At 36.7% G+C, this 25,216-nt stretch overlaps 2 protein-coding genes across 2 annotated transcripts; one reads left to right on the forward strand and one right to left on the reverse strand.

Annotated features, from left to right (window-relative positions):
- Positions 1-4: 4 nt before the first annotated feature.
- LOC113112680 (conserved oligomeric Golgi complex subunit 2-like) lies at positions 5-7,541 on the reverse strand. The gene is made up of 18 exons (XM_026278448.1): positions 7,343-7,541; positions 6,539-6,700; positions 6,386-6,451; positions 6,224-6,304; positions 6,048-6,148; positions 5,346-5,454; positions 4,758-4,937; positions 4,467-4,591; positions 4,235-4,361; positions 3,958-4,097; positions 2,957-3,018; positions 2,610-2,761; positions 2,355-2,537; positions 2,183-2,255; positions 1,941-2,083; positions 1,353-1,492; positions 1,081-1,261; positions 5-990 (listed from the first exon to the last, which is right to left on the reverse strand). The coding sequence occupies exons 1-18, from the start codon at positions 7,397-7,399 to the stop codon at positions 883-885; spliced, it is 2,190 nt and encodes a 729-aa protein (XP_026134233.1). The 5' UTR covers positions 7,400-7,541; the 3' UTR covers positions 5-882.
- A 505-nt stretch (positions 7,542-8,046) lies between these two features.
- LOC113112683 (piggyBac transposable element-derived protein 5-like) lies at positions 8,047-23,590 on the forward strand. Its single transcript, XM_026278457.1, has 7 exons — positions 8,047-8,757; positions 11,141-11,571; positions 15,755-15,889; positions 16,971-17,151; positions 19,086-19,283; positions 21,929-22,034; positions 22,127-23,590. The coding sequence occupies exons 1-7, from the start codon at positions 8,448-8,450 to the stop codon at positions 22,320-22,322; spliced, it is 1,557 nt and encodes a 518-aa protein (XP_026134242.1). The 5' UTR covers positions 8,047-8,447; the 3' UTR covers positions 22,323-23,590.
- Positions 23,591-25,216: the final 1,626 nt, after the last annotated feature.

Consider the following 25,216-nt stretch of genomic DNA (forward strand, 5'->3'; position numbering starts at 1 on the left):
GACCTAGGGGGATGCTCATTTTTAATCAAAACTGCTAAATGATTCAACAAAAATATAAGAAACCAAAAATCTTGTAAAGAAAATCAACTGTACAGCATGAAATATTATAGTCATCCAACAACCCACATTTACTTTATCCAGTGGATCATTTAAGCACATGATCAATAAACAATTTTACAATCTAATAATGCATCTAAAAATCCCACACCATAGTGCTTCAATACACACTTCCAGTTGAGGGGTCACTGACCTTTTCTAAATGTTCGACAAGGCCATTTTAGTAACAAATTAACTCTCTACACACACACCACACTCACAAATATTTCTTACTATCCTCATTTTTATTGTTAAATCTTAGTAGTCCCATTCTTACCCAGTGAAACACAAAGTCCTACACCCAGAAGAAAAACAGAGGTAATTTGAGCAGTGAAACCTCTTTAAGCGTTTGCACTGTTGATGCTGTTTGGCAGGGTTCACCAGAGCTTATGTCTGAGGAGAACAATTTCTGACAGATACAACTCCAGTCAAACACCTGCATTGAGTGCAATCTTTTGATGTAACCACATATGACAGGACACAAGAGTTTACAGCACTTTATATGTTGAGTGCTGATTGCTTCATACAAAAAACTCTATTCATATATGACTTTTCTGGCCATATTATCCCATACCGTTCAACAATAAATAACTTATCAGAGAGTGAATCACATTCTTTTAGTGTGCCTCTTCTCCAGACAGGTTGAGATAGCTGCTATTAGAACAGCTGAGGGATCGCAGAGCTTCATGAAACCATTTCTGGAGCTTATACTGAGCCATGTGGCATCATTCGGATCTGTAACCATTTTGAACCCTAATTTGATCTGCCCGCTAGGGCCATTGTGGTTTAGGACCCCGTCTGTTCTGCTGAAGCGAGATCTCTTGCTTCCTGTACCAGTTCCAGCAGAGAAGAGAACATGGTGATGTCACTTGGCTGAAGACCCATCTTCTCAATCTTGGGTAAAAAAAAAAAAAAGAGAACAACAATGAAGCAAACCTGATATGCACAAATAGAAAAAAAGGTTATCAAAAACCATGTTCATACCTGCTCTCCAAGATACTCCACATCCAGCGCCAGCTGCAGGCGGATCTTACTGTCATCTGATGGTCCTGCATTGATGCCCATGGTGCTGGGGGTGGTCGTTTTCCTAGCCTGTTTCAACCTCTTTAGACTTTCCTCCATTTTCCTCACTGAGCTTAGCACATCTGATATAGTCTCAAAATACCTATCAAACACATAGGTCATTTTTAAACAAAACGTTATTCAATCCTGGATTAATAAAGTTTCTGAATCATAAAAGTTTGTCTCTGCTGTACCTGTGGGTGCAGTCTGAGAGTGTGACCCGCAGCCACTCCTGGATAATGGAGTCTTTCACCACATTTTTGGAGTTGGTCACCAGCTGATGGAGTGGCTGAAGTGCGTTGTCCATATAGGCTGAGGCTCTGGTGGGCACTTCCTATTAATGAGAGAGCAGCTAAAGTTCAGGCCAGAGCACTGAGCATCATCTTGTTTCCATGTAGAGGAAAATGTAAACTTGCAAAAAAGCTTGCAAACTGGCACTTTCCGGTTTTTAAAGTATGTACCAAAAGTAGCTACGGACTTCTTTCACATTATGACATTACATTATATAACAGATTAGCAAAAAAAAAATTGCAGGATGGGGACTTTGTTCTATCCAGCGGTAGTTGACTGGTTATTCCTTGCGATGGTTTGTAAATTCTGTTTAAAATGGATCGAGCCATCAGATTGAGAGATCTGTTAATATTGTATTGGGGGAAAAGTCAACCAAATAATTTATAAACATTTCAAAACAAATCAATCCAAATGTGTTTTTTTCAGCCTGTCTCAGATCTTGCCTCTCAGATTTTTGCATGACTTTTAAATATTACATAAGGCATATCAACCTTGTTAGTCCTTCGATAAAGTCTTGGGACTTCCGAAGCGTTTTTCAGGAAACGAATGCTCCTTTCTGTTAGATGCTGAGTCATTCTGCTGTTCAGTGTGGGGACGCAGCTGGACAGGGATGCACTGGAATCCTGCAAGGCTTCTGGAGCACCAAACAGGAATCAAACGTATTACTTGGGAACAATAGAAATGGTATCAGAATCGTACAACATCAGAAACTGCTTCAAACTCCAGAACAAACCTGAAACAACGGCAAAGTTTTTGAACCCAATACTCTCCAATTTTGCCTTGATCATCTCAGATATATCTGGAATCTGGGAACAGAGTGAGGCAGTGATTTCACACTCAGTCCAAATAAGATCAAAATCAGACTCTTGCTCCATGTGAAGAAAAAAAACAAAAAACAGAATTACCTGTCCTTGTAACTTATCAACATCGGCTGCGATGAAGACGAGCTTCTTGGTAGATAAAACAGTGGGGCCGCCAGTTTCGCTGTCAGCATCCTGTGATGTACGGCTGGATGTGGAGGAGGCAGAACTTGGGAGCGGTCGTATCAAATCTTTGCTAGTGTCTGGAGGGGGTGTTTTCGTTAGGACCTGTGGGATGAAAGACAGACATCAATAACAGTCCTATTATTATTCACATCATTTCTGCCAGGAATGCTTTACCTCTGTGAGAAAGGTGGTGTATCTGGAAATCAGCTGAAGCGTTAGTTTCCAAAATCGATGAGCAAGCGGTGACAGGTACACCTGGTCAGCCCAGCTCCTGCACACACAGCTCCACAACACTTCGGTCACCTGCAGGTGGTAGCTGCTGCCCGCTAGTTCACACATACCAAAAGCAGACTAGGTGTCAGTGGTGATCAGTTACTCACACTCATGTAAAAGTGACAGCTATATTTATCACAAAAAGTGTCAACAGGTCAACAGAGAAAGCAATAATACATATCCCTGTCAACATGTCCTAAAGGTGTTGTTTTATGTTCATGTGCAGTAACCCAAATTCACTGACTGACCTGGAGCTGCCTCTAGTCCATCAGAAATGGCATTTTCTAGACTCCCAGCAATCTCCTTGAACCTGAAAAACAAGTCAAGAGACAGCTGTAAATGTTAAGACTTCCAAGTGGCCTCTGCTACTACTACATCTGTTACATCAGTTACATTGACAAATACTAAATCTGTATTAAGCAGAACATTAAACAGCTGATTTGTGATCTGAAAGGTCAGACGGTAATGGAGAACCCATTACACAAGTCTATAATTGGCCGTATGTGGCTGCCATGTGGGCTGATGCACAGGAAGTATGGGGGAACTAAACGGAGTGACGAATGGCAAATGCAATTTTACTCAAGACTTTCACCAATCCTTTTGGCCATTAAAATCAGAGAACTTGTACACTTGGTCTTTTAGTTGTAACAACTAACAAATACAATTTAAGAATACTTAAAAATAATTGAATCTGAATAAATAATCATTAAATAGAAGACTTAAAGATGTCTTAAAGTGTTCAGTATCTACAGTAAACAGCCAAAATTGTTTTAAATCCAGTATGTTAAACCATTAAACAAAGACAACACAAGAGCTACTGAAGTCTACAACAAGACCTTAATTCCAAGAAAAAGCAAACACATTTTACTGGCTTGAACAAACTAAGAGAGCAGTGGACTTTAGAACCAACGAATAGTGATCAAACATCACAGAGCAAAGACTGTCCAGCCTAAAACACAGATCGATTCATATCCAGGGTGATTATCTCTCTTGAAAAATATTGCACAAAGAACAGAATCCAAGCAACACAGGAGTTTCCAAAAAAATGATGAAAAAAACAACAAAAAACTATTTAGTCACTTCCAACAGACACCAGAGTTTACTGGAAGCGGGTTACAAACAACCCCTTTAAAGGAATCTCTTTGCCAGCACTTTTTTTTCTATGTTGTATTGACACAGAATACTAGCTCATGAACAAAAGCACTGGAATGGTACGACTGTGACTGGATTTCGAAGTCCTCATACTCACCGCAGCTGGAAGTACACCGGCAGGTTCCATTTGTTCTGGAAGCTCTGGTAGCACGGATGTGCTCGCAGCCTCTTTACGCTGGCCTGGGAGCCACACTGCCTTTCAAACTTACGAACAAAATCCATGCTGACTGTGTATCTCTGCACACAAGAACACAGCAACAAAGAGAACCATTTCATGAGACGTACAATTCCATTTTATAAAGTGATTTCAGTCAAAGAAAAACAAGAAGTAAATAAATGAAGTCAACGCTGGTGCATTTTTTCACTTTGCTTACCTCATAAAATGCATCTGGGTTCCCAGGATTGAAAAGGGAAGGGACTCTTTCCTCAACACCTCTAATGATCTCAGGCCAAACGGAGTTCACCAGGAAGTCATATCCTGGAACAATGTCTGCTTTATCACTGGGCATACAAAAGGGTAAACTCTAATTAAATTAAAATGCACTGTGTGTAATACTACAGCAATAGCACAGTGTAGTAAACGTTCACTTTGAGTGGCAGGCATACCTAGAGATTGCCCCACCAGTCACCTCTCGCAGCAGTCGACAATGGTGAGGCACAAACTCCAACAGCTTGGTGTACATCATCTTAAGACCGTTGGGGTTGGACTTGACAAACTGATCAACTATAACCTGACCAAAAAAAAGGAGAAAATCTACATTCAGATGGAGAAGACAGATGCATTTTGCATCTGTAGGCTTGAATCTCATTTGCAAAACGAACAACACTGTAAATAATGACAGATATGCAAATTACAATTGACTGTACTGCTGTAACCGGGTGATATGTAACATCTACCTCATCCATGTACGGTTTGACTAAGACCTGTCCGACCAGTGCCTCTGCATCCCTCGTCTTATCTATGGTAGCATATGTCCTGAGGCAATGCCGTATGATTTCTATATTCGACGTCTGCAGGCCTTGGATCAGTAAGCCTTCCAGTGACTGCTGAAGCATGGCTGTGATGCCTGCTATTCTCTGGAACACAGAGAATACAGAGAAAAGTCAAAAATCAGTAATTATATATACGCTATATGTACATAAGTATTGGGACACCTGAGCATTAAATCAACACCAACCCGCAACTATAACTGATGATTCCTATTCATCCCAAAGGTAAGGGATCTGTGTGGGCCCACACCAAACTCAATGGTAGTATTTACACCACTGTATCAGATGTTTGGCATTGTACTTGGTGATTTGAGGCTGGCATGCTGCTGCTCAGCCATAGAAAATGTAGACTGCATGACTAGGCAATTGTTGCAATGGGTCTGATCGAAAGAGGTATGTCCCAATACTTTGGTTCATATAGTGTACAATACTTTCTCCTACCGCAGCTTAAAGTGACAGGAAACACACTGGGATACTTTAAGACTGGGAGCTCACCGGTCGGACTTTATCAAGCAATGGCATTCCTTTGCTCTGGACTGCATGAAACTGTAACTGGTTGAACTCTGTGGCAATCCGCTCTAGGATCTGACCTGCCAGAAGAGGACTTAAAAACAAAGAATAAGCTGTTCATTTTCTGTTCATTCAAGTGTAAAGTAAAATGCAAATGGTATATGATCTAAAGAATCCTTTCCTTAAGCCATGAGTCATATTTCAAGAAGTTGTTTTGCTGCAATGTAAGATACTTTTATTCAGCAAGAAGTGTGTTAAGTGACTTGACTTTTACATTGTAACAAAGATCTCTGTTTCAAATAAACATTGTTCTTTTGACCTTTCCGTTCATCAAAGAATTCCTGAAAAAAATATTTAATGTATGTTTCCACAAAAATATTAAGCAATATCGTTTTAACATTAATAATAAGAAAACATTTTGATCACCAAAACAGCATATTAGAAAGATTTCTGTTAGATCATGTGACACTGAAGACCGGAGAAATGGCTGCTGAAAATTCAACTTTGCAATGGAATAAATTACATTTTAAAATATATTTATATAAATCAATTATAATTATTTTACTAGTGATATTTCACAAGAGTTAACTGTATCAAATAAATGTAGCCTTGGTGAGCATTACAGACTAATAAATAAGAAGTGTATTTGTCTTATTTACTTCTTGCCTCTTTCACTACTTCACATACCTGCTGGTCTCAAGTGATGTTGAATCCTTAGTGTTTTGGTGAAGAATTTTCTCGATCTTCTCCACTGATCTCACAACTTGGATGAGTCTTAACACACAGAGCTACAAAAGACATAATGTCGGACAATATGTGTATAGTCGTAACACAGTATTTTAAGTTTCATCACTATGACTTACCTTTTTTTTTTTAATGTCATCTTGCTTGGACAGCTGGGTGTCTATAGCTTCAATAACTTCATTCACAGACGATCTCAAACTCTGCACATGAGAGGAAGATACCGAGATGATGACTTGCATATGGCCAATTCAAATGTATTCACTCATGTATTAAGCACTTACCAGCACCTCTTCCCGTAACTGGCCCAGAGGGACAGAGAGCTGATTAAGGGCTTTATCCATTCCAACCTAAAACACAGATACAAAAAATAAGCCTACAAAGCATGTGGCAAAACTCATAATGCTCCAGAAAAAGACAAAGCACACAAGACTCACAAGATTTGTGGACAGGTTAACAAAATCTGCATAGTCTTTATTGATAAGCTCGACCATGGCTGTTTTGAGAAGCCTGTAATATTGCTCCAGATCTTCACGCATCTCTTCCAGCTGGACACGCTTTCTGCAATCAGCCACAAATTTGTCCACGTCGAAGTCATCCTGCATGGAAATATTCAAATATTTTAAATAAAAATGCCCTCAGACAAAAAGGTGTAAAATAATGTCAATTATTGTATGGAGAATTTCAAAAAGAGCTTCCATTAACCCTTTTCTCTCTTTGGTGGTTGAGATACCACACATTCATTTTAAAATAGATTTTAAAGATATAGTACTATCAAGCTGACAGTTCAATGATTTTTCATAATCTCATGAGAAGTGATTTAAACAATTTCAATGTGTTAACATTCTCCAAGTAGAATGCTATGTTGTGTTTTAATAAGTTGTGTTTTTGAGTATGTTTCATTTATTTTTTCTAGAGTACATTTTGGTTGGTGCAAAATTACACTGAAGTCACAGTCACATTTATAAAAAGAACATGGATTTGTGAGGGTTAAAACTTTATTCAAGTCCACCAGTTGTTATCTTAGTCAAATGAACATATTAAAAGTGCCAGACGTGGAAAAATAGATTAATTTGCTAATTATTATTATTTGTAAGTGTACATCATTGGGGTCAGTCAGTACTTCTAGCAGTACTTAAACATATAAATACAACACAAACTAAACATAAACGCTGCTCAATCATGTTAGTGTAAAGCTGAATACAGGTCTGTTTTCAGTTGATATATTACTAACAGCTCACCTTCATAAATTCGTCTTTGTCGAAACACAGAGAATCGGGTCCCTTTGGTAACGTCATAATTATTTTAGGACGGCCACAAACGAAATAATCTGCAAATGTATTTGTTTAAACGTGAAGGTTATTTGCTACATTTCTTTCAAACGACACAGTAATCGATTCAACTTCCGCAAACATGGCACACGCTAACGAGTGGGTGGAAAATACAAAACCCTGCTGTGTCCTGCAGACAGAATATCTGTGAAGAGCGCCCTGAGTGGTGACCATCGGTACTGCAGCACGACTACGCCGCACAACCAGTGATGACAACTCATTTAATGACAAATTATTCCCAGCTATGTGAATAATTAAGATTAAAATAGCACTCGAATAGTGATTTATTCATATTAAGTAACGGTGTTATATGTATAGGGTGAAAAATTGTACTTAGTTGCTCTATAAGACTAAAGCTGCAAGCATTTACGGTAAGTAATGATGTTTTTTTTATTATTATTATCAGTATAAACATTTTATATTAGGTTTGTTTTATAAAAAAAAAAAAAAAACATTTACCATTGTATCATATAAATTGCTTTAATTTTTAAAACGTCTAACTGGATCTCGTTTGATGCTATTGTAGCTTATATTTAAACTGGAAAGTATAAATACGCCCACAAGGCATTTTAACTCTATGACAGAGCAAATATAATTCGTGTCTCTAATATCTATGATTCATTCAGAGGTTAATCCCATTGGGCAGTGCAGGGAGACCGAGTCAGGTGATTTCCAAGGAAGCCGGAGATTCATTCAGTCACTCTCCACAGCGAGGGGAGCCCGCCCAACCCGGATGCACAGATCGTTTGTGGAGCGGTCAGTTGTGGGGTGCAGCCCGCGGGACTGGGAGTATTTCAGCACCAGACAGGACGGACAGCTCCCGCGGCGTTCACCTTTGTTTCCACGCCGCTACTGAGACCTGCGCCCGCTGCATCTCGCGCAGAGGACCGCGACACGCACGCACGCAGAGGGACTTGGTGGAACAGACTGCATGCCGGATTTGACGCTTTTAAGGAGATCATTTGCATGCCGAATCTCGCCGGGTGTAGCAGCTCTACGTCGGGACTGACAAACGATGGCGGAGTGTGGAAGGAAAGGACTCTCGCTCCTCGAGGAAGCGCGATCTCGCTACGAGAGCCTGCAGATTTCCGATGATGTGTTCGGGGAGTCGGGAGACGACAGCAGCGAAAACCCCTTTTACAGTACATCAGGAGATTCAAATTCGGATAACTACACGGAGACGAACCCGGACGATGCCAGAGCAGGTGAAACTAGGGGTCAAAGCTGCGGTCCCCCCGGTTCTGTCTCCAACGGGCAGGCGCAGGAGGAGGGCTGGAGCGACTCGCTACAGGACCTCAGTGTGCCCCACTATCAGGACACGCATGGTAAGTTGGGCATATGATGATCAAACCTCATGTATATGCAATTCAGCTTCATCATCCTTGAGAGGCCTGCGTGCTCGACAAGTAATTAAGCTCACAGATGGGACTCTGATGACTACATTGATTTTCTTTGATCTCTCTCATCAGATGGCTCCAACAGATGACAGAATTCCTTCAAATATGGATCAGGGGTGATTTTTAACTAGCTCTTTGAAATCCTGCACATAGAGGGGGAAGAGAAAATAGGAACTGAGATAGCATGCCAAATTTGGTTTTTCAGTCCAGTTGAGGATGCTTCCAGTGTCTAATCTCTGCCAGACTCAGAGCAGCTGTGATTATGAGTATGATTAGCTCTGTATCAGGGTAGGAGGATCATTTGCATTGGCAGATGAGAGGAGGCTCTTATTTCTGAGAAATTCACACTTTAAAGTTTTTAGATTATAGCTTCTAGGAGATTTACACTTGGAGTTAATGCTTTTTTATGAAGTGATGTATTATGCACATATCCAGCAAGTGGCAATTAAAAGCATAGATAGAGAACAAATATGAAAAGATTTATGAGATTAAGGACAAAAAGAAAAAAAGTAAACTAAAACCATGCACAAGTCAGACCCAATAGTTTGTTGTAGGATAAAATCCTTAACATTCCTTTCAGGCAGTCGCCAGTTTGAATTAGTATTCAGTTCACTGTCAGTGTACGGTAGGTGGCTTCATCTCATTTTAAGAGATTTTAATAATACCTTTCATGCAAAGGGTCACCACATTTTATCCAAGCGCACGACTGACTGACTGTCTAGACTTTTATGCCATACACAAACACTCATTTAGTCATTTTTATGAACACGGTTTACCTGATAAATTCTTCATGACTTAAAGATGCTTGCCAGTCGAATGATTGTGGTCCCATTTGCCTACCAAAAGATATTGAACGATTTGCAGTATGTCACAAAGTATTAAATGAACGGTTTTCTATTTTCTCTTATTATGAAATAAAATATGAAATGAAATGATTCATGACTGGAGTCCAGTTATACAGAGTAAAGAAATAAAATAAATAAATAAAGGTATAGGCCTATTGTGACAATTAAATGAAAATGCACTCCTGTAATGAATGAATAGGAGAGAGAAAGAGAATGGCTCTTTTTCAATTTCAGCCACACAATATTGAAGTTCTATATTTCTCCCTGAATCATAGATAGATATAATAATCTGCTAATGCCAGACAGACTTGCAAATACTGTCGGTTACATAATGTGCAGGAAATCATTTCTGCCTGAAAAAACAAAATGTGTTTTTTTTTCTAGCAAGGTTATTTCATATGCTCTGCTCTAATTGCCATTTAATGGCAGTCTAAATATTGTCATTAACAAGAGTGAAGAGACTACTTGGCATTGCTTACTGTACAGACCATGACTGCGTAACATGTGGATCGATAGACTGATACCAATATCATGCTTCATTTCACTCAAAGTGACCCAAGAGCATCTTTAAATGATGCATGTTCGTGTGTGATGTTAAATGTCATATAAAGAGCTTTCATTGCACAGTAATGAAAAAATGGAAGATTGATGCTATTAAATGATGTTTAATGAACCAAAACATACTGAGAAATACATTAAAATGCAACAATAATGTTTCTAGAAGAAATTATCCTTATTTGCATGGAATGTTTTTTCTTGTTGTGGTTTGAACATTTTCCAAGTTGAGTAGATTCGTTACTGTTGATAAGTGACAGATCTTTCCGTCGTATTTGCTTAGAAAGTTCTGTCTGTCACCATGGGGGGAAAGTGGGCCATCTGGTTGCTGCCTTCGCTTTGGCACAAGCTGCAAAATGATGCTTGAAAGATACACAAAGTCAGTCCACAGACATTTGGCTTTTTAATGTCATGGGTCATTTAATAAGATGTGACACTTGTGGATACTGACAAACAATGTTTCATCAGAGCGAGCTGTCAGTGCTGTTTTTATAAGGTAAATGTCTAGCACAACACTCTAGCCTGGCTGTGATTCTTATATAAGTCTATATATTTTTTTTAGGTCAACATAACTAATTCCATAATTATAAGCACTGAAATGTAGCATAATTATTTAGAAGAAATACTGACATACAATTGTTTTTATTGAAAGATAGCTCTTTTGTGAATCAGCTGCATATTATGCATTTCATTGGATTTATTTGAGAGATTTTCAACTTTTTTATTTATTTATTCAAAATAACTTGCTTTGTGAAACATAAAATGATGCAGTAGTTCTTGCATTTTTCTCTGCAATCATCAGTCAAGAAATGACGCATACAGAGCAACTGCCTGGTAAAATCATCCCTGGTTAAATAAGAAATGAAAGAATTAAAATACTATTCTGTTAAACTTACCTTTCATTTTATTAGGTCCGACACAGAGAATTCCTGCCACTGCCACAGCCATGGACTTCTTCCAGTTGTTTGTCCCTGACAACGTCATTCAGAACATGGTGACCCAGACCAACATGTATGCCAAGAAGTACCAGGAGCGCTTTGGCAGCGATGAAGGATGGACCAATGTGACGCTGACTGAGATGAAGGCCTTTCTGGGCTATGTAACTTCTACTAGCGTGAACCGTTGCGAGTCAGTGCTGAGCATCTGGAGCAGTGGATTCTTCAGTAACCGCAGCATCGCGCTCAAGATGAGCCAGGCACGGTTCGAGAAGATCCTCAAGTACTTCCACATCGTAGCCTTCCGCTCCAGCCAAGGTGGCAGTCAGGGCCTCTATAAGATCCAACCCTTCCTGGACTCTCTCCAGCAGAGCTTCACCTCGTCCTTCAGGCCCTCACAGACACAGGTAAAGATCATACTTTAATTCAATGTAGAAATCACTCAATAGTCACTTAGCAGTAACCAGTATGTTGAAGGTACCAAAGAGAAAGTGCACAAACCAACGCTTAACATTAACTTTTTGGAAACTAGGACTAGCAGACATATTCAATTACCGTGCCAGTAGAAAGTGGGTTTGGGGCTGAAATCAGAGCACGTTCTGCTGTCTGGGAGAGCCTGGAGTCCTGTCACATGTCCCCAGGCTGTGAGCTTTGTGGTGCCATTGAGAGGTCTGAAGGCTTTTTATAACATTTGCAACTTTTTAGAGCTGCTGAATGCAATACTCAAAATCTTTTGACTGAATCCTAATATATAAGATACATAGACTGAAAACAAACTAGTAAAACGCTAGTTCTGAAATGCTACAATTAAAGGCATGAATACCTCAAGCCCTTAAAGACATTTTGAGTTATTCAAAAGCTTAGAAAACAACATTTTGACCTTTTACTCTTTTGTAAGTCCCTCAGGTTCCATATCTTCATCTACCCAGTTTAGTTTTATTATGTCTGGAAAAAAAAATCCCTTTAATTATTTCCCTTTAGTTCAATAATAGTTGAATTACATATTTATAATTTAATATATAACATATATATATATATATATATATATATATATATATATATATATATATATATATATATATATATATATATATATATATATGTAATTCAACTATTATTGAATTAAAGGGATACTTCACCCAAAAATGAAAATTTTGTCATTAATCATCAACCCATGTCGTTCCAAACCCTTAAAAGTTTTTTTTTTCATCTTTGAAACAAAATGTAAGATATTTTGGATAAAAACAGAGACTTGTGACAAGTGATTAATGACAACATTTTAATTAAATTTAATAAGGAACGTGAATTAAATATATTAATTATGCTTCTGTTCAACAGTTTGGGGTCAGTAATAATTTTTTTTTTTTAAGAAATGAATGCTTTTACTCAGCAAGGATGAATTAAATTGTGACAGACATATAATTTTACCAAAAAAAAAAATACTGTCTATTCATTAAAGAGTCTTGAGAAAAAAATATTATGGTTTCCACAAAAATATTAAACAGCACAGCTGTTTTCAGCTCTGGTAGTATAGAATGATTTCTGAATTGTAATATTATTTCACAATATTACTGTTTTTACTGTATTTTTGATCAAATCAATTCAGCCTTGGTTAGCATGAAAGACTTACTTTGTATTTCAAAAACATTTTCAGTAGGGTCATCTGACTGACCCTAAACTTTTAAACAGTAGTGTATATTATATGCTGATTACTTAATCATAGTAATAGCAATTAATTTAGAGAAAAGCTTCTAAATGCATACATTTTTTATATAATGATTTATCCAACGCTAACATGTTAAATCGACACCCCTATTTTAAATCAAAATTGCATTAAATAAATATGATAAACAATGAAGTCAGATATCTGATTCAGAGTGCTATCATCTTATAGAGAGTAATTGTAAATTCTGTTAATCTAATACCACCAAATCTCACTTTAAATGTAGTCTTCTGTTAGATAAAATAACAATAATTATGCACTCACTGTGTCAGACATTCAAATGTCATGTTAACACCAGGGAGTTTACTGTTAAATGACAAGAAGACTTCTAAATGAGCACAGCTGTGCCAAGTTAGCCTCCTACATTTGTTCTGTTTTTTTCTCTCTTCATTTGGAAAATGAGTTTTCGGTGGATTCAATGATCTGTGCTTCTGCTTTTCAGATTGAATATAAAATTGGAACTGAGTTGTGAGAATTAATCTTGAAATATGAGCTAGAATCTGAGCAGTCCATTATTCAGCAAAAGTGAAACATATTTATTACATTCGGTCAAATTAAAGGCCTGACATACAATTAGAGTAAACGATTTGCACTTCCCCAAGACATTGTTTTCAAACAGTATGAATAATTCACAGGGTATAATGCGTCTCGGACACATCCATCTTTTAAAAACAGCCATCAGGGATTTCTTTTAGTAACTTGTTTTTGTCTATTTCCCCCTTGATTCATCTCGGCCAGTATAACTAGAGGCTAGAATGTGAGAATACACTGAATATACATGTATATATTTATTTATTGAGTGACTGATTGTGTAATTTAGTATGAGGGAAAGTGTGACATATTCAGTTATACAACAAGACAAATTAAATAAAATTAAATTGAAATTTCCCTTGAGAAAAGTAGCAATTCTCTTTCTTATGATTTGGTGCTATCACTTGATTCTTGCTGGGCCCCCTGCAGTTTGCTTATCAAGCAAACAAGTCTGTGGATGATGCAGTCAATATTAGATCGTACAACATCTGAACAGACCAGGTACTTACGTGAGGATCCGGTTTGTGGACTTCAGCTCCACCACTATCATCCCGGATACTCTCCTGATTAAACAGTCACAGTTCTCTGTACCACCAGCAGCTAGTGAATCTGGGAGAATTCTCATCCAGCACCCACACCATCAACACTGGTGCCCCCCAAGGGGTGTGTTGTCTCCCCACTGCTCTTCTCCCTCTACACCTACGACTGCACATCTAAAGACCCCTCTGTCAAGCTCCTGAGGTTCGCAGATGATAGCACATTTGAACATGAACAGCACTGTAACAACAGTGGGGTCATTCAAGTTCCTGGGCACCACCATCTCTCAGGACCTGAAGTGGGAGTTCCACATAGACTCCATGGTCAAGAAGGCACAGCAGAGGCTGTACTTCCTTTGCCAGCTGAGGAACTTCAACCTGCCACAGGAGCTGCTGATGCAGTTCTACTCTGCAGTCACTGAATCCGCACTGCACTTTTATAACTGTCTGCTTCAGCTCAGCTACCAAACCAGACATTAGAAGATTGCAGCAGATAGTCTGGACTGCTGAGCAAATCACTGGTACAACCCTCGCCACTCTTCAAGAACCGCTCTATTTCAGAGTAAGTAAAAGAGCTGGCAAAGTCGTTCTGGACCACTCACACCCAGGCCACTTCCTCTTTGAACTTTTGCTGTCTGGTCAGCATTATAGAGCTCTAAGCCCCAGAATGGCCAAGCATAAAAACAGTTTCTTCCCTCAGGCAATCCATCTCATGGACAGTTAACTTGGCAATAAATGTGTAATACACAACACTATTTATACATTTATTTATTTAACACACATACCTCTTTTTACATGTACTTGCATTTGAACATATCATACCTGTACACATAAATATAATTTGTTGTCTACTTTGTATATTGTATACATGTTTTTATATTTTGTTTGTTATTTACTATTTACTTATCCTATTTTTATTCCCTTATCATCTGTTTCTAGTCTTGTCACTGTCCTTCTGTTTGTGCAGTGGGAGCTTCTGTCACCGAAACAAATTCCTCGTATGTGTAAACACACCTGCAATAAAGCTTTTTCTGATTCTAATTAAGTTCATTTGAACTCCTGCCCTTTGAAAACCCCATTAATTATAATTGTATTTTTGTACTTTAAGTAAAATTAATAATCTGTCATGGTGGAATAGGTTGTCGGCTTCGACATTTACAGTACAACTTATTCATATTAAAGTGATAGTTTACTTCAGAAATTAAATTTAAATGTATATTTATTAACCAGCATGAAACCCTCTAATGCTGGTGAACTATCCTTTTATGGTTGTCATTAACCTACATTTTAGCTTGATATTTGCATTTCATGAGGCCTTTATGTGACCCATCTCAAGACACCCTCAATTACTCGCCTGCCATGAGGAAACTAAACACCATCTGCGTCTCTCACATCTCCCAGTGCCATGGTTATATCACCTTGACAATGTGTGCCAACCAGCCTACTTTGACTGCCACTGTGTGGGTTTGGTTCTTATCCCCTAATGGCAAACAGTAATGCATTCAGCAGAGCCACACATGCCCTGTTTAACTGTTTCAGCTCTGACAGAGGGTTTATTCAGTCAAACACAAAATAAACATATTATGATATCTATAGGGAACATAGTTGCTTAGGTTTAACGGATCTATCATACTTGACTTGACAAGCCAGCATCTTTTCCCAGGATTTTTATCAAGATTTCAGCATGCACCTCCTGCAGGGAACATAAAAAGTTTGAAAAGCAACTTTGCATTGACAAATGATGTGTTCGAAGTGTTATCATGGTGGAATTTTCATATGAGACATGCTGCTTTCCCTCAGGTCCTCCATGAGCCCTTGATTGATGAGGACCCCGTGTTCATTACCACATGTACAGAGAGGGAGCTGCGCAAGAGGAAGAAGAGAAAGTTCAGCCTGTGGGTGCGACAGTGCAGCTCCACTGGTTTCATCTGTCAGGTGAATGCACACGCGCTCCCACAGGAAAAACACAGGAGGACAAAAAATGCATCAATTGCCCCAAGATGTTACGTCATGTTGTTTCTAATGAGAAACATACCAAAAATATGAATTCATTGAAAATATTTTGCTATACTCTGTTGACACATATTTATTTACACAATTCTATGATATTTTTTGATGCAAATTAATTAAAATTAGAAAGAAATGACTACTGAGAAGCACATTACCAGATGGAATAAAATATCATTTATAGAGTCAACAAAGAAAACGAAAGCCCAGACCACTTAACATAATTGCACTCTTCTCTTGGTCTGTGCCTGTTAGAGAAAATAACTGCTATGTGCCTCCTATATTTATACTTATTATATTTTTTATGTATTGTACACTTCAGTTCAAAAGTTTAGGGTCTGTAAGATTTGTTTTTAAAAATGTTTTAATGTTTTTGAAATGCATCTCTTATGTTCACTAAGGCTGCATTTATGTGGTCAAAATACATTAAAACAGTAATATTGTGAAGTAGTATTACAGTTTAAAGTAATTAATTCCTGTAATGACAAAACTGAATTTTCATCAGCCATTTCTGAAGTCTTCAGTGTCACACAATCCTTCAGAAGTCATTCTAATAAGCTGATTTTCTGCTTAAGAAACATTTCTTTATTACTATAAATTCTTAGAACATTTTTGTGGAAACTGTTATCGTTTTTCAGGATACTGAATAAAAAGTTCAAAAGAACAGCATTTATTTGAAACCGATATATTAAGTAACATTATAAATGTTTTTACTGTCACTTTTGATGAAATTAATGCATCTTTGCTGAATAAAAGCATTAAAAACATTCTCACCTTTGAAATCATAATGAATTTTGAAGTTTAAGAAAAAGATTAGATCGATTAGATAGAAATAAGATATCAATTAGATAGTAAAAAGAGGGCACCACATATCAGAATGCCAAATCATTCACCATAGTATCCAGTGAAATGTAAATAATCAATGAATAATCATTTTTGTTAGGGAAAGTAAATAATGTCAATTCTGATTGATTGTTTAAGCAGCTTTAAATTCTGTCTTCCTTACCAGATCTATGTCCATCTGAAAGAGGGTCCAGGTCCAGATGGTTTAGACACGTTGAAAAATAAACCCCAGCTTCACAGTCTGGTGGCCAAGCAGCTCTGTCAGAATCTGGCTGGCCGTAATGCAATCATCTTCACTGGCCCAAGCATCACAAGTCTAAACTTGTTTCAGGAGTTTGAGAAACAGGGTAGGTGCTGTAACTCATGTGCAACAGTGCTGCATCTGTCAGTTCTGCATCCTTATCTGCTCTACTTCTGCCTTTGCTTCTTTTTTCTCCCCTTCTCTTAAATCCTCTCTCCATCTGATGTTCCTCATCCCCTGCAGTTTTTAATTACGTGGTGACAGCATCCTGTGGCAAGGAATAAATGGGGAAAGTGAGAGGAATTTGACCTTGAGTTCTCATAGTAAACGCGTTTTTTATACTTAAAGATTATTTGAAAGCCTCCAGCTGGACTGGAAGGAGTGAATTTTAACAGCTAGAGTGGATAAGGCTAGTGGCCAGCTTCTTTTTTTTTCTCTCTCTCTACATTTGAATCAAAACATTCCACATTATTAGAGAACTAGGTCATAATTGGATGAAATATAATTTTTATTATATCAGTTTCATACATAGCCTCATTCATTCTCATACAGTACTGTTCTGTTCTGTAGTATTTAGGGAGTAATTCACTAAAAGTAGTGATTTTCAATAGCGTGACAGTAGCTCGGTGGTTTTCAAAGCAGTGTAGATTTTTTTTTAGTTAACATTGTGAAATACTACATTGTGATTTTTTTTATATTATTATTGCAACTTTACAATTAAGTGCCACAACAAAGAAAATCATATTTATTTTTGCATAAAACATATGTATTTTTGAATTATTTTAATAATGGAAATAAATTAATTTCTATTGAATTGGCCTAGTGGGCTGCAAGCAAAAACACCATACAACATGTCTGATTCATAAATTACTATTATGAGTCAGTTCTTTTGATGAATGCTGTAAGAGACAAGTTATCTGATTTTAAGAAGTCCAAAGAATCCTTCACTGAACTGAATCCAGCAGAACTGTTCATTTTTCTAAATCTTTACTTGATGCACTCAACCATGCCACTAGACAGTAGTCTAAATGAGTAAGAACCATTGTTTGCACATCTCTTAAAAACTGATAGACTTCTTCCCATAACTACTACCATATTTTCTATCGGTTTTAACCACTCTAACTACTAATCTAGAATAACTCCAAGAAGTCTAACTTCCTCTACCTGTTCAATAGGCACACTCTTTACAGACAAATTTAATTGTTGTTTAAGTTTAAGTTTAGAATTTGATCCAAACACAATACTTTTAGTTTTTGTCAAATTTAGGACCATCTTATTATTCCTTACCCACTTTAACTCCTCAACTAAATCCACAGATAATTTATAAATGTATGTCACTTGTAGATATAATGTTGTATCATCTGCATACATAACTGCCTTTGGATGCTTTAAAACCAAAGGAAAATCATTGGTAAAAATAGAAAATAACAATGGTCCTAGAGAGCTTCCTTGAGGAACACCACATTGCAACTCTTCACTTCCAAATAACTTCCATTATAAAAATACACATTGCATCCTAATAGTAAGATAACTTTTAAACCAATGCACAGTTTGAGAAGTAAATTTATAACATTTACATTTTTCCAACAATAATTTATGATCCAGCACATCAAAAGCTAAGCTGTTTATAGCTAGTTTTCTAATTTTATCATTATATAGCATAATTATCTATTTTATTGCTATCATAGCTGAGATGATTTAGCTACATAGTGACACATAGCTAAATACTTCTCTGTCCGTTGCATAAGTATGTAGGATGGAGAAGAAAGTCTTCAAGGAATGTTTATTCACACAATTGTCCCCTTTACAATGCGGGGAGGAAGAATAATATCTCAATCAGATTTCTAGGCCACTTTCAGAGAGGCTTTAGCATCTGGCAGTGCTATGGAGAAGACATCAGCTCACAGCTTCATAGATCACACATTCAGGGGTCTATTCATGTGACCTATATTCATCCGATCAGCATTCAAATGTGAACACTTGTTGTGCCATACAATATTCATTCTCAGCCTGCTGGATAATACATTCCCTCTCCTGCAGGCATCTACTGCTGCGGGTTGTTGAGCACCAGGAAGAGCGATTGCACAGGTCTTCCTCAGTCAATGCTGATCAATACCGAGTCTCCTCAGCAACGTGGCCAGTCTCACATTAAGATGAGAGGAAATTTGTCAATAATCAACTGGTACAACAAAGGCAACTTCAGGTTCCTCACAAATGCCTACCCTCCCACTAAAGAAGGTAAGAAACACACAGGAAAGTCAGGTGATGTGTTTCTTCTTGCTTTAATGAAGCAGTTTTGAGAGTTTATAATAAAAGAAATAGGGCTGCCAATTTAAGGCGTTAATTAAATAGTTAGTTATGAAGAAATAACGCTAAAGGTTTTTTGTACGCCGTTAACGCACCCGCCCCAGCCCAGACCTGTACGTCATCTTATACTGCTAACATTTGAACTGTTGATTTGACACACACGATGCAGGGTAACAACTCACTGCCCACACATTCAATAAATTCAAGAGATTGGGGAAAAAATTTCCCTGTGTGAGTTTTTGTCTCATATTTAATAAGTGATATCACACAAGTGATATCAATGAGTGCCAATGTGATTTTATAAAACAGTTCAGTGAATAAAAATGTAATATTGTGATATATTGTAAACACAATATTGTGTATTTTTGCTAAATTTTGCCAGTGAAAATATTACCTATGAAGCCACAGTAGAACTTTTGTGTACTGCAAGCAGCACAGCAGTCCTTTGCTTCTGAATGAATCAGCCGTTTGAACTAATGGAATGAATGAATGACGCAATTACTTACTCATTAAGACATTTACCGCCACCTACTGGCAGTTTTAGTTTCTTGTTTAGAGTATCATTTCATAAAAATAAATATTATTATAATAGTTTATTATTATTATTATTATTATTATTATACAAATATATAATAATATAATCCAAATAATATAATATAATATAATATAATATAATATAATATAATATAATATAATATAATATAATATAAATTTAATTATTAAATATATTTCCATTAAAAGAGGATAGTTCTCCAAAAACAAAAAAACAAAACAAAAAAAAACATTTTGACATAATTTACTCACCCTCATGTCGTTTCAAAACTGTATGACTGGCTTTCTTTTATGGAACATAAAAGAAGATATTTTGAAGACTGCTGGTAACCAGTGACTTTCATTCTATGCACACAGTGGAGATGTTTAAAATTAAATTATTTTATATCCCATTGTATAAAATATTTAATTTTAAAGGTATACCTTTGGTAATGTCTACTTGATATTTTTCTCATTTAACACAATACGCAATAATGGCTTACCTTTTGGGGATATTTTCACAAACAAATTTAATTCGTGATTAATTTGATTAATTACATCATGTAATTAATTTGATTAAAAATGTATTCGATTGTCAGCACTAAAAAGGAAACATGCAAACTACAAATGACACTCGCAAGCTGCATCAGAAACACCTCCCAAGAGCATCTTCACTATAGCAGTGTAAGCTTAGATTGGTTTTACGCTGATTAAGTGGATATTGTGCACATCTTAGGAATATAAAAGGCAAAGCCTCATTGTATTGCGCTGGTCTTCAATAAGCCTTAATTCCATTCTGACAGCAGCCTCACATGAGAAATGTTAGTGCTGATACTAGGCATTTTCATTAGTGAGTGATATAAAGCACTGAGTTGCAAATAAAATATGTTTTATCGATTCAATCCTTATTTTCCTTTTTCTACTTTTTAGTACAATCCAATCGAAAATTAAATGTATGCATTAAGCGTTCAAAGCACTTAACATTCTCGAAAGGTATATCTAGCTATATCTATATGGTAAACAAATGACAGGCAGAAGGGAGATTAAATTATGACTTATATTTCATTCACTGAAATAATACATTTATATAGTGAAAGCTTTTCATGCTCCTCTTTGAGAGCAGGTGTCACTTTTGATTAATAGGGCTATACAGTTTCATTGAAAACTCGGTGCTAAATCTCTGCCAGGTTTTCTATAACCTGAACTAAAATTATCACCCTACTGGTATTCAGCCTCAACTTTTAGACACTTTGTAAGTCCACAGTCTATAAAAAATATTTCCATTCATTTCCCCATTGCCTTTAGGACTCAAAATAGCCCATTTGAATTCTCAAAAAGTGCCTGCATTGTAATTTACGTGCCACAGGCACTCGTGAGGAAGACAGTAGTTTGTGCTCTAATGAGCAGTAGATTACTACTGATTGCAACAGATGGCAGTTAATTGTATGCTGACAATATCACATGGTTCATAATGGTACAGATCTAATGACTCTAATGACTGGGACTTCTTACTGATTATGTTTCAGTGACATCAAGTTTTTGATTGGAATTTAATTACACGTGACTCATATTAAAATGTAGAAGATGATACAGAAGTTATATGATGAGTGATTACACAAGAAGGATGCTTACCAAGGCTTTGTGCCATTCAAAATTGAACTGAGAATGCCTTTTATATTCTTTTCCAGTTCCAGAATGTAAACTGAGGTTGCACACAGAATGCAGAACTCTAATTTGAATGTAAGAAAGTAGAAATAAAATGACTTGTTATTCCGATTAAAATTCCAATTTAACTTCCTGTGGTTTGTGGCCAGTTCAATACAGAATTTGAAATCAAGTAGAAATACAATAATTTGGTGTTCAGTAAAATAGTTTAAATCTACATTTATTCTTGTGATCAGTAAAGGCATGATTCATGCTACTAACACAGCAGAAGATCTCGTTGCTAAGATGCAGCAGAAAACTGAAGTGTCGTTCCTTAATGTCAGATGTTATATCCTCTTGTCTTCTAATTGTGATTGACCTTTCTGCCCGGATTGTCGTAGGGGTGATCATTAAGAGGAAGAGTGGAGAAATCCCATGCCCCCTTGCTGTGGAGGCCTTTGCTGCGCACCTCAGTTATATCTGCAAATATGATGACAAGTACAGCAAGTGAGTTTGACCAATCAATTCAGTTTTACAATGAACCTTTTGGACATGTACATGCATTTTATAGTACACTCAACTCATGTTTTTCCAACTAGGTACTTCATTTTCCACAAGCCTAATAAGACCTGGCAACAGGTGTTTTGGCTGACCATCAGCATCACCATCAACAATGCCTATATTCTTTACAAGATGTCAGACGCCTACCACGTCAAACGCTACAGCCGGGCACAGTTCGGCGAGAGGCTGGTTAAGGAGCTCCTGGAGATGGATGACTGCTCACCCACTCAGTGAAAGAAACCGCATGCTGTCTCAAACCCACCCATGACAACCCACTCATACTAACATACTCGTACACACTTGCTTTCTACACTTCACGGTCATTTTGAGTGAACAGACCCTCTGCATAACACTGAATGTGCCAAGTTTGGTTGAAAAAGGGACATTTGCCATTTAAACTCACTTTTAAGACCCCATTTGATACTACAGGACTAATGTACATACCTCACTGTAACACTTACTGCATGAAAAACACGGAAATGTGCCCTTTGTAGATGTGCAATGATTTTACCATTAATAGTGTTGTCATAGTTGTGAACCCCAAGGTACAATGTTTGTGAGCAGCATATCCAACATTCAGCACTGATAAATATACTGTATATACTCTGTGATTGAGGTGTTTTATCAGCAAAATGAGAATGTAATGCAATTCACACGTTAAATCACAGAAATTCGTATACATGTTCTCCAAAATACCTGGGCTTTTTTCTATTTTCTATCACTTAATATTGATGATCTTTATGACTCTTGTTTTTTTTTCTTTTTAAAGGCAACAACATTAGTGACACAGATGACACTGGAGGTGAATTGTGGCAACACTACTGTGCTTCTCAGTCGTTTTTGCACTCAGAAGTAGCGGTCAGGATTCATGAAAGTCTCCGAAGTAGGATTTGCAGATTTTAAATAATGTTCCCAATAATAGATTTCCCATCAAATCTGTATTCAATATAACATATTAACTCCTTTACCTGTCTTTTATTAATATCCAGATCCTTTGTTCAATTATGATGAAAGTAGGAAAAGGGCCCAATATACAGTAGTATACCAAAAAAATATGTAAATATTATTTCTAATAATTAATTTATATATTTTTATTATGTGTCATTTTAAATTGATTATCTAGGGGCATGGATGCATTTACAAATGAATTGGAAAAACAGAAAGAAAATAATGAAATGATGAATAATGTAATTATAAAAGACTTGAACTAGAATGTCTCTCTACCTGTAAGCAGGTGGATTTATGAGGTCTTTCACTGTTCCAGAAGATATCAAAAGATCAATTCAAGAGATCAATTCTCCGTGTTGCTATGCTGTAACCTTGGTAATGACGGTACAGTCGCAGCCCATGGCATAATTTGTTCCTTCAAAGAACTGAAGCAGATTAATTTCCCTCAGGTAATATCTTTAGTCTGACATCTCCCACTGTATCCCTGTGGTATATTCATACTAGATAACGAGCACTGTAAAGAACAGATGTACTATTGTAAGAGAATTTGTCATGATTTACTCGCCATGCTTATTTCCTTGGCTTTTCATTTCTTATTTACTGTGCCATCACTGGCTGTTTTTCTTTGTACTGAGTGAAACGCTGCACACAAACAAACCAATTAGGATGTTTATCACTGCACATCACTTAAAACATTATTTTAAGGCTTCACATTCAGTCTATACAAATCTGTACAAAAAAAAAAAAGTATATATATGCCATATTTTATACCTGCATCTCTTTTAAATTAATACAGAAGCAATGTTGCATTATATATTATATAGGTGTGCTCATAAACATAATTTTTTATTTTTGGTCATGAATGATGCAAAGTTTGATTTCACTTCATTGTAATATTTTTGCACTACTTATCTACATACTGTAGTCAATATACTAACAAATACCCTTCAGGCGAAAACTGGCACCTGTGCTTATCTAATATAAAATGCAGCAGATGATTTTGAGATTGTATATCCTTGTTTTCCAGAACATTTCTGGGTTCGATCTGCACTTCAGTGGGAATTAATGAATTATTTGAATCAGGCAGACAGTGAAGTGTAATGGCGTTAGAGAGATGTTTGACCTTATCTAGGGTGACCTCAGGGTTTTGTAACTACAACATCTAGTGTAGTGCAGTATAATGTAGGAGAACAGACCAGGTGCTATCAACCTCTCTGCCAAGAACATAATCTGTAAACCAGAACCGAGACTTTTAATTAAAGCCCTTGCTAGTGCAGTACATTAGAATAAAAACCTTCCAATAAGCAAAGTTTCTGCCACTAACATTGTGCTATATTTTAGGGCCAGCTTTGTGTGGCATTATAGCAGGTAAAAACAAACTGTTCTTTTAATAACAAATCCGCTATGACAACTATACAGTCTCACTGACTGGAACAAATTCCTCAATATCTGGTCCCCTGTTGGACATGTATCTGTTTTCATGTATGGATGTTGTGCCTGTGCCGTGTCTTGCCGTTTAATGCTTGGTGTTCCTTCACTTGTCTTCTCACTGTGAATGTTGAAATGATTCAGGTGTATGTAAGAGTATACGTGTTATCTGTAATGTTCACCTTCACTGTATGTCCAGTTATCTGACTGACCCGTGCTTCACCTCTCTTCGTCTATGTGAGTTAACACCAATTTGCACACTAATAAATGTTATTTATACATACTTTTTTCCCCCAACAGTAATTGGTTGCAACATTCATTGCACTATTACTAGAATCTCACAAATAATTGTCCAGGTCAGTTTTTTTTTTTTTTTAATCAAATAGAAAAAGAAAAGATCTCTCTCTATAAGTACTATTGGAACCCTAGTTACTTTTTTTTTTTCCTTTTTTATATTGTGACATTTTTAGGACATATGCACTTTCTGTCCTGAAATTCTCATTACAGTAAAGCTGTAAATTAAAATAATAGATTTAAAGGCAAGATTTGTTTGTCAAAGAAAGAATAAGATTCTTTAAATGTATATATTTATATATTATATTAAATGTTATATTTATATATTATATTAAATGTTATATATATATATATATATATATATATATATATATAAACTGTAATTTGTACTGCATTTAATATTCACTTATTAAATACTTTTTTTAGTGCAATACACTAAATACAAATAACAATACAAA

The sequence above is a fragment of the Carassius auratus genome, chromosome 13, assembly GCF_003368295.1.
Source record: "Carassius auratus strain Wakin chromosome 13, ASM336829v1, whole genome shotgun sequence".
Taxonomy (NCBI): Eukaryota; Metazoa; Chordata; class Actinopteri; order Cypriniformes; family Cyprinidae; genus Carassius; species Carassius auratus.